The 11,032-nt window shown below is 34.2% G+C and overlaps 1 protein-coding gene across 1 annotated transcript in view; it reads left to right on the top strand.

The window, feature by feature from the left end:
* The window catches only part of UBA6 (ubiquitin like modifier activating enzyme 6), a 68,355-nt gene that overhangs the window by 53,587 nt on the left and 3,736 nt on the right, over window positions 1-11,032 (top strand). Inside the window, exons 27-33 of the mRNA XM_015565762.1 lie at window positions 1,012-1,081; window positions 2,420-2,491; window positions 3,791-3,908; window positions 5,035-5,228; window positions 6,157-6,284; window positions 7,186-7,273; window positions 7,469-7,563. Coding sequence (XP_015421248.1) covers window positions 1,012-1,081; window positions 2,420-2,491; window positions 3,791-3,908; window positions 5,035-5,228; window positions 6,157-6,284; window positions 7,186-7,273; window positions 7,469-7,563 — 765 coding nt within the window. The remainder of the gene's footprint in view (window positions 1-1,011; window positions 1,082-2,419; window positions 2,492-3,790; window positions 3,909-5,034; window positions 5,229-6,156; window positions 6,285-7,185; window positions 7,274-7,468; window positions 7,564-11,032) is intronic.

Raw genomic sequence — 11,032 nt, 5'->3', positions numbered from 1 at the left:
GTAGGGGGGACCTCCCCAACCTCTCCATCGGCCCTGCTCTGTGCATGACAGGGGGGAGCTCCCCAACCCCCTGATCGGCCCTGCTCTGTGTGTGACAGGGTACGGAGCCCCAACCCCCTGATTGGCCCTTCTCTGTGCATGACAGTGTGGCGCCGCAACCTCCCCATCGACCCTGCCTTGAGTGTGACGGGGGCGGTGCTCCAACCCCCAATTGGCCCTTCCCTGAGCGTGACTGAGGGTGGCACTGCAACCTCCCGATCGCCCTGCTCTGTGTATGACAGGGGGCGGCTCCCCAACTCCCCAATCGGCCCTGCTCTGAGCCCGACCAGGGGCTGCACCTAGGGATTGGGCCTGCCCTCTGCCACCTGGGAGCAGGCCTAAAAGCCAGCAGGTCGTTATCTCCCAAGGGGTCCCAGACTGCGAGAGGGCACAGGCTGGGCTGAGGGACCCCCCCACCCCCCCAAGAGCACAAATTTATGTGCACCCGGCCTCTAGTATATATATAAAAGCACACACACACATATTAAACACTTCATGTGTAAGCCTTCCTTTATGCTTAGAGTTTCATCCGGTGCTTATTTTAGGCTTCCACTCACCTAATCCTGACTGCTTGTTCTATCAAACTTACCTTTCTTTGTTTTAATGTACTCTTTTGCCTAGTATGAACCACCTGACATACACTTTTTAAAACCAAATATGTAATGCTTTTTTATGAATTTTCTTTCACTAGTATAATTTTTGCTTCTCTGACCACTCATATCCCCAAAGTAATCACAGTCACTACTTTGAAATATCAGTGCTTATGAGGATAAACATCTGCTATTTTCTGTCTATAGCCTGTACAGTACTTAGATCTAGACCAGAATTTCACAGCCTTTTAAAAAAATAATCTTGTAACAAAAATTTTACAGTTATTTTCTTCAACATTTTAAAGACTAGTTTCTGATGAATTAAACATCTTATTTGAAACTGTGAATTCACACTTTGTTTTTTGTTTTTTTAATTTCAAAGGCACTTCAGTTTTCTTCTGAATGCTGCAAAATTATATGCTACAATCTATTGCATTCCATTTACAGAAGAGGTAAGATATTCTTGAAGCTTTAGCAAATGAAACAAAGCCAGGCTAGAATTAGATGACTTATCAGCTAATTCCACCATCACAATGTGTTTAATATATTATGATAATTTTTTTTTTATTTTGTTGCATTGTTGCCCATAGCAAAAGCTAAAATCTCATTGCAGCATTATTAAGTAGAAGAAAGTTAATTTTCTTTCTTCCTAAGTTTAAGTAGTGAAACACATTTATAAAAGCAGCCTTAGCTTTATTTTTAAAACATTTATAACATAGTAACTTCAATTGTAATTACTCTGACACCCAAAAGGAACTGTTTTATAACAAATTTAAAATATTCCTTAGAGATTCTCTTTGTTAATATTGGTTTGGCTTATTTTATGATGCTTTTTTATATTCTTTTCAGGAAATTTGAAAATGCTACCTCATATTGACATCTCTTAGTCCTTATCATCATATCCATTCTGTTAAGCATTATCTTTTTGACTAACTGTAAAGGATCCAATGCAGTTTCATTTGAGAGGCAAATTTGCAGTAGTGAATTTTTCCCCACAAATGCATAGTAGAGTTAAGTAAATTGTAACACTTTTAAATAGGCTGAATGGGGAAATATGAACCAGATTCATAAAATTCTGCCTATTTTAGATCTAGATCCAAATAGATCTAGCTTCCTAGGATCCAGATAAAAATGCCTGTTGTAGATCAATTCTTTTTAGTTAATATATAGTAAAATATGCTGTGAATGTCCAGTAAAAATAATGGCATATAGTCTAGTATTCTTTTTGTAAAAAGAGTGGTAATTTTGTGATGTATCATAGGTGACCTCAAAAGCAGTTTGTCTCAGTTTTTCCTAAGCAGTTTCTTAATAGTAAATATGGATCTGATAACCTTAAATTTATCAAAGTTCATCTTGAACCATTTAAATATATTCATGTTTTCAAAGATATGAATTCAATTTACTTATTTATTTTATTTATTGAGTATAATTTTATGCCGAGAGCTTTGTAAAACAATGAAGACATAGTCCTCAATCTTAAAGCACTCAGTCTGATACAAGCAGTTGTAAAACTACCTTTATAAAAATTTGTGGAAAAAACTAAGATTTTAAGTTTCTTGACGAAAAAGTAGTTTTTTGCACATACTACTGTTCCCCCAGTCTTTTGGGTTGATATTTCTATAGAAATAAAGATAGGTATATGTCATAAATAGGTATAGTCTAAATAGCCACATGATAAATTATTCAAATATTTTTATATGAAAAGGGACTTTTTATAGGAAGATTTTAGCTTTAGAATTCAGAATTAAAAGAAAAAGTTTGTTCATAAATTACTTTTTTTTAAAAAACAGGACATATCAGCAGGTGCCCTCTTGAATATTCTTTCAGAAGTAAAGATTCAGGAATTCAAACCTTCCAGTAAGGTACGTTTAGAAATTCTTTTATTTGGCAAATAGTTACTGAACTTCTGTATGTGTCAAATTCCATTCTAAACCTGGAGAATCCAGGTTAGGGTTATAAAAATTTGAGTTAGATGTCTTTTTAAAATAAAAAATAGTACTTTAATTACTGATGATGTAGTTAGTTTCTTAGTTTGAGAATATTAACTTTACTACCATCATGGAATGTCCAGTAAGTAATTCCTTAAGGATAAATTACTTGTATATGTTGCCCTGCATTTGTATAAAGAAAGACATATTCATTGGAAAAGAATTGCTTGTCAGCAATTAAGAAATATTTAAAGGATACCTATGTATTTTATGGATCTCTTGTTTCTTCGAAGACAGAAAACAGCTCTGTACTAGTTAGAGCCATGAAGTTTGTTTTGAAGTAGATTTGTGAGCATCACAACTTTTGATTATTATCAACTTTATTTTAGTGTGGAATTTTAAAGAGAACCATATAAATTCAGAGCTCACAAGCTATTCAGTAAATATTTTTAACACTCACTATAAACAAGTTTGTTATATATACATATTTATTGTGGTTCTCTTAGTGAACAAAGTAAGCATTCTTGAGAAAAAAGTTTCTTGTAGGGTTTAGATGTCAGTGTTAGGAGACAGATAATAAAGAAAACATATAAACAACATAACATTACCAACTTCTGCAAATGTGGGGAACCTTTTTTCTGCCAAGGGTCATTTGGATATTTATAACAACATTCGAGGACCATACAAAATTATCAACTTAGCCCTGGCCGATGTAGTACTGGTGGTTGGGCATCATCCCAGGAACTAAGAGTCGAAGGTTTAATTCCTGGTCAGGGCTCATACCCAGGTTGCAGGCTCGATCCTCAGTGGGGGGATGTGCAGGAGGCCACCAATCAATGATTCTCTCTTATCATTGATGTTTCTAACTCTCTCCCTTCCTATCTCTCTAAAATCTAATATAAACTTTTTTTTAAATTATCAACTTAAAAATTAGCCTACTCTATGTGGTCTATCATTTAATTAACTCATCCCTAATGCCTTGCAGGGGCAGACCAAATGATTTTGCAGGCTTTATACAGCCCACAGGCCTTTGTGGTCCATGGGCTGGATGTTCCCCAACCATATGTAACTAGTGGAAGGCATAAAACACATTGCACCATAATGATTAATAATCTGATTAAACTAGGTAGGGGGAATATTTTCTCTTGTGACTTATTTGATAAAACAGGTATGATAACCAAACCTAGATATTGGATATGATACATTAATGAACATGTATACATGTATTTAAAGGTTGTTCAAACAGATGAAACAGCACGGAAACCAGACCAGATTCCTATCAGCAGTGAAGATGAGAGGAATGCTATTTTCCAACTAGAAAAGATTATGTCATCTAATGAAGCTACCACAAGTAAGAACTAATCTTTATTAAAATGTTTTGAACTTGGAGAGATTTCTGTTTTTGCTAAGTTCTACACCCAAAAGCTTATGGGATTTAATAATAATAATAGTAATGATATTAATTGATTTCATGATCTAAGGAAAGATACTGTTGATCTTAAACTGTGACTGAATTCATAATTTTCTCCACCATTGCCCTACTCTCAAAAGCTCAAATGTAAGTCTGCTTTGTTATTGTTCTGATTTTTTTAGATTCTGTTGTGACTCCTTTTTAACTTATGACTAGCATAATGAGCAAAAAGTGGAGTCATTAAGTTAGACAAGTAAGTCACTTCAGGATAAAAATGTATAGACAGATTTTTTTTTCTTGGCTTCTTAGTCTCCATAATTACACACAGGGAATACAAACTGACCTACACACATACTTTGTCTTAAACATAGCGAAACTGAACAGTAAATTCCTTAAAAACAGAGCTACTAATTCATGTTTTTAGACCTGCTCATCATTTTTCTATTACATAAATCAGTAGTTCCCAAACTTTTGGATTTTATGCATAGACCAAGAAAATTCAGGGAAAACAACCAGGATTATTTATTTTACAAATAAAAGGTAACCATCTTAGTTAATTAACTATAGTTCTGGAAAAAAACATACTATGATTTCTTTTTCATTTCATCACAGATCAAATTATACCTATCTACAGAATGATTATAGGAACCACTGATCTAGAAATCTTTAAAAAGGATGCATATTTTTATTTGACCAACTTACCCTATTCTTAGTTATCAAAGATCAAATGTTTCAGAGTAGTATGTTTCAAATCAACTTTCAAAGAATATCCACTGTTGACTTTTTATTGTAAACCACTTACTAGCAGATGTGGTACATGGCTTTCTTATTTTTCTATTTTTTAGAAAACTTTTTATAATCTAGAAACTTCTCTAATCTAGTGATATAAAAGCCATTATTTTCATTTCCTTCAATATCTACAGTTCCTTGCATTTTTCTTGTACATTTCGGTCATTCAAAAACAAACAAAAAAGAACCTGTAAGAGTAGTGAACCCACATTGCTTTTCACCTGGTAAAATCTTTACCACTTACTAGGAAACTTATTTTTCTGGTTGTTATGATTAGGTGACCTTCAGATGGCAGTCCTTTCATTTGAAAAAGATGATGATCGTAATGGACACATAGATTTCATCACAGCTGCATCAAATCTTCGAGCTAAAATGTATAGCATTGAACCAGCTGACCGTTTCAAAACAAAGCGCATAGCTGGTAAAATTATACCTGCTATAGCAACAACCACTGCTGCAGTTTCTGGCTTGGTGAGTTTATTATTATTTCAGTGAAAATGCATCTTTTTCATAGCCTCTTTCCTTTTTTCCCATTGTACTACCTCCAACCAGTCACTCAGAGATCTTAGAAAAGGAGAGGTATACATATTGATCTTATAATTTAAAGTTGCAAGACATTTGTTAAAGTAATGTACATTTTAAATTTTTACAATAAAAATATATTTTTATTGATTTCAGAGAGGGAGAGGGAGAGAGATTGAAACATCAATGATGAGAGAGAATCATTGATCAGCTGCCTCCTGCATGCCCCACACTAGGGATTGAGCACAACCCCAGGCATGTGCCCCATCTAGGAATCAAACTGTAACTTCCTGGTTCATAGGTTGATGCTCAATCAGTGAGCCATGCCAGCTGGGCGGGTATACAAACATTTTAACATTAAAAAAATAAGCTCTGTCAAGATAGTCTAATTTTTCTTACAGGCACTAATCCTCTTAATCATCTTTGTGTCCTCCATACCAAGCAGGTATTCTTTTTCTTGAATAAAATAAACTGCCCTGATCTTTGCTGTTGGATTTTAGTGTTCTGCCTTAAAAAATTGTAATTCCCTATTTGTGATTCAGTTTTCTTACAATTTAATCTTCCCTTAATGATTCAGAATCTTTACAATGGCCCTAATTATTACACTGTATACAGTGTTATTCTTAGAAGTCATGTAATGTAGTTATCTGCCCCTGTATTGTGCTTAGACAATTGTATTTTTGAGTTTTGCTATCTGCTTTCAAAGTAGGAAGATTACCTGGTTAAGTTAACATATATTTTCTAATAACCTTGTTTACCATGTAGAGAACAGGTGGAGAGTTTGAAAGTATGTATGCTAAAACTGGAGAGACTTATAAGAAATTTATATTACTAGTTTTAGCCTTTTATATAATCAGTGTACCTTTTTTTAATCTAGGTTGCATTGGAGATGATCAAAGTAGCTGCTGGCTGTCCCTTTGAAGCTTACAAAAATTGTTTCCTTAACTTAGCCATTCCAATTATAGTGTTTACAGAAACATCTGAAGTAAGAAAAACTGAAATCAGGTATGCATGAAGGTCTATTTCTTGTACATAATAAAATTTTTACCTTTCAAAAGGGAAAAATACTAACTTCACATTTTCTTTTTTTCTAAATCTATAAATTCTTACCAATAGTTCAAGAACAGGTGAAAACCCTATCTTCTTGAAGTATTTTTGACTAAACCAGCCATGCAACTCTCACAATACTTAATCTGTCACACTGTTTAGCATTGTACTGTTTTATGGTTTCATATACCTAACTTAAATGAATTAGAAGACACCTTAGTTTCTGACTAATGGATTATCCGATTTAGAATCTAGTTCCAAAAGCTATGTGACAAAGCAAAGCATTTGCCCTAATCTTCATTTTTGGCTTTCCAGACTGGCAACAACCAAAAATTTGAAAACATCTGTCTTGGCAAGACTGTGAGAAAGCACTTTCATATATCACTGATGAGAGTATAAAGTAGTGTAACCCATAATATGGGGAATGTAGCACTGTATTTCAGATTTGCAGATACATTTACATTCATATCAAATGATATATGTACAAGATATTCATTCTGGCATCATTTGTCATAACCAAAGATTAGAGCAACCCAACTGTTCAGTAGTAGGGCACTGTAACATCCACACAGTGAAACTCATGCAGGTGATTAAAAAAAGAGAGGGGGAAGACTCTCACTAAGTCATACTGATTTATAATGAGATGCTAGAAAAATCACTAAGGAACTGATAAACGTGGTTACTTGTGTGGTCTGTTGGAGAAATAAGTTTATGGAATAATTAGGAGTTGTATTTTCCTTTTCCCCCCCATATTAATATCTACCTAAATTACAAATAATGGACTTCTTGGGGCTTTTTATTATTATTATTAAAGGGAAGAAAATTAAAATGTTTTTGTTCTGAATATTTTCTACAACAGAAATGGAATATCATTTACAATTTGGGACCGATGGACTATACATGGAAAAGAAGATTTCACCCTCTTGGATTTTATAAATGCTGTCAAAGTGAGACATGTATTCACTTAGTTGCTTTGAGTTTGTTTTTTATACATTAGTTGCTTTGAATCTTAGTTTTTATACATAAATTTATGTGACAATTTTATAAGTATTATTTTTACTGGCTGTAAAACATTGTCACCCAAAACTTTATATTTAGATGGAGCTTTGATAATTGTTTCTCTTTTGGATATTCTCTTTCAGGAAAAGTATGGAATTGAGCCAACAATGGTGGTACAGGGAGTCAAAATGCTTTATGTTCCTATAATGCCTGGTCATGCAAAAAGATTGAAGTTAACGTAAGTATCACACACTATATGCAAAAGAGTCACAGGAATGGAAACATATAAGCTGGATGCACACTGGAAAATTAAATATAGAGGTTTATTGAAATTCAGATAGAAATATATGTTTTACTCCTAATGGTAATCAAAAGACCGTGAATCTACCAAGAGACCAAGAGAGATTCTTAAGATTATAATACCCTTGTGAATTTATTGTAGTTCAGTGTTAACTTTTCAGCCAGTAGGCTTAGAAACCTAATTTGATCAACATATCAAGTGAAAATAGATCCACCTCTCCTGTGGAAACACATAATGACCAGGAATATGAGAGTGAAGTATAAAAACAAAAATGCAAAATTATTTTCTTTCATTCACAATTTTTTTTTTTTTAGGAGTATCTACTATGTGCCAGGTACTTTTGCATTAGGGGTATAGCAGTGAGCAAAGCCAAGTCCCTGTCCTACTTGGAGAATTTGCATAACAACTAGATAAGTACGTCAGATAGTATTAAATGCTATGGAGAAAAGAAAGCAGAATAAGGGGGTAAATTGCTAGATTATATCAAGTAGTCTAGTTAATCCTTCTGCTTGTCATAGGTAGCATTTCAGCAGGGACCTAAAGAAAGAAAGGGAACCAAAAGAGGCAGTCTTTACAATGGTCTGCAAGGCCCTAAAAGATCTGGTTCCCAGTTACTCCTCTAAATTCCTTTTATACTTCTCTCCCTTTACTCTCAAAATTCTATATATACTGGTCATTCTTTCTTTTCTTTGAACACTCCAGGCATGCACTAGCATGAAACCTTTGCTGTTGTTGTTTCCTCTGCTTGTACCTCTTTCTGAGATAACAACCTGGCTAATTCTCACCTCTAGTCTTTGTACCTCTTGAAGAGGCCTCCGTGAGCCCTGTTAAAATACTGCATTCTATCTGCTACCCCCTCCTCGCATGCTTGATCTCCTTTGCTCTACTTTTTCTCTTTAACATAGAATTTATAACTGACTTGTAGCTACTGTATAATGTTTATCATTAATTATTTGTTTGCCCCAGCACCTAGACCAGGGGTCCTCAAATTACGACCCGCGGGCCACATGCAAATACAAATATTGTATTTGTTCCCGTTTTGTTTTTTTACTTAAAAATAAGATATGTGCAGTGTGCATAGGAATTTGTTCATAGTTTTTTTTTTAAACTATAGTCTGACCCTCCAGCGGTCTGAGGGATAGTGAACTGGCCCCCTGTTTAAAAAGTTTGAGGACCCCTGACCTAGACCATTAGCTTCACAAGGGGTCATATCTCTATTTACACAGATATATTTCAAGAACCTAGACCATTTGTAATACTTTACACAATAAAAAATAAAATAAAATAAATAAATAATTTTTTAAAAAGCCCTGTTAAAATCTGAAGAAGAAAAAACCTAAACCAATGCCTAGCACAAAATAGACATTAATAAATATTTGCCATATGAAAAAATGAATCTCCACATGATGGTGCTATAACAGATATGTCAACTTTATGATTATCAGTTAATGAGGTTATTCACTGTTTTTTATTATTATAATCCAGTCTTAATTATCTATACTTCACAAACAGAATTCCTATTATATTAGTTAAGGCAATGGTCGGCAAACTGCAGCTCACGAGCCACATGCGGCTTTTGGCCCCTTGAGTGTGGCTCTCCCTAAGCCTTAGGAATACCTTGATTAAGTTAATAACAAAGTACCTACCTATATAGTTTAAGTTTAAAAAATTTGGCTCTCAAAAGAAATTTCAATCGTTATACTGTTGATATTTGGCTCTGTTGACTAATGAGTTTGCCGACCACTGAACTAAATCATTAATTCGGCTCATATTGGTTGTGTTTTTTTAATTCAGATCCCTAAGTATCTTTTGGATAAAGAATAGTATTTAGAATTATGTCATATACTAACTAGATGAGATTGGAATGTGTGGTTTTGAAGCATATTAACTAGTGAAATTTAAAATTTGCTGTGAATATTCATAAAAATACTTTATAGAATTGGCCAATATGCGTAAGCTCCAGCATGATGTTTTGTGAATGATATTTCTCATTTGATTACATTGTTTACTTAGCAGATAACTTACTGAGTATCTGTGAAGTGGCTTGATAAGCTTGACTTCAGAAATATCTGGGTTCACATCCTTCTTCAGCTATTTCATTGTTTTGTCACATGGAGTAGTAGCTTATTGAACTTTTTTGAAACTTATTTTCCTATCCACAAACAGGAATGTTTGTTCTATTGAATACTAAAGTAATAGTAAGGGCTAGTATTGTAATAGCAAGTAAAAAACATTCCATAAATATTACTCCTGTTAATGTTCTGTCATCATACATCTTTATCAAATAGACCAGTGGTCAGCAAACTCATTAGTCAACAGAGCCAAATATCAACAGTACAACGATTGAAATTTCTTTTGAGAGCCAAATTTTTTAAACTTAAACTATATAGGTAGGTACATTGTTATTAACTTAATTAGGGTACTCCTAAGGCTTAGGAAGAGCCATATCAAGGGGCCAAAGAACCTCATGTGGCTCGCGAGCCGCAGATTGCTGACTACTGAAATAGACCTTGCTCTCAAGAAGTTCACAGTTTAAGGAAAAGTCACATGTTAACCATTAAAATGTAATTGAATAGTTATTATAATAAAGGTTTTACAGAATACTATGGGTACTACTAAATCAAACCTTCTGCTTAGGGTAAATTTTATTTGCACTACTTTTGAAAATTGATTATATCAGGCAAAAGCAATAGTTTGTGCAAGGGCATGCAGCTAATAATAAAAAGCGTACATGATCTATTTGGAAAATCAAGTATTTTTGAATGACTTAACGGTGAGATGGATAAGAGTAAGTGGTGGAAAGAATGAAAGTTATATATGGGACAAACTATCTTTGTAAAATGGAAGGAGCTAATATTGAGGATTAAAAACGTTGTAGTTCAGAGCCTGGCATGAGCTAGGTATGACAGATAACATTATTAGGCAAGAGAATAAAATAAGATTTACTTTTTAAGAGAATGTTGGCAGATTGGAGGTAGAAGAGAAACTGGAGACAGCTTTCTAGAAGCTAATGCAGTAATAGGGTATATAGATTATGGTTTAATTTAAGACAGCAGTGACAATAGCAAAAATTAAGTGGGGGGGGGGGTTAGAGTTTTTTTAATCAATTACAGTTTACATTCAGTATTATTTATTCTTGTATTAGTTTCAGGTGTATGCACAGTGGTTAGACCAGTGGTCGGCAAACCACTGCTCTTTGGCCCCTTGAGTGTGGCTTTTCCACAAAATACCACGTGCAGTATTTTAAATATGAGGGAAGCTTTTCTCAACAGGTTTCAGGAATTCAGAAACAGCAAGGCAACATTAGCCTTTGTTAAAAACCTCTCAGTGCTACTGTAACAGAATTAAATTTTTCTCCCTTTAATATTGACATTGGCAACTTTGAAATGCAATTGCTGGATTTAGA

Source organism: Myotis davidii, unplaced genomic scaffold (genome assembly GCF_000327345.1).
Source record: "Myotis davidii unplaced genomic scaffold, ASM32734v1 scaffold31, whole genome shotgun sequence".
NCBI classification, from domain to species: domain Eukaryota; kingdom Metazoa; phylum Chordata; class Mammalia; order Chiroptera; family Vespertilionidae; genus Myotis; species Myotis davidii.
Note: the sequence above shows the minus strand (reverse complement) of the source record. Positions and strands in the feature narration are given on the sequence as shown.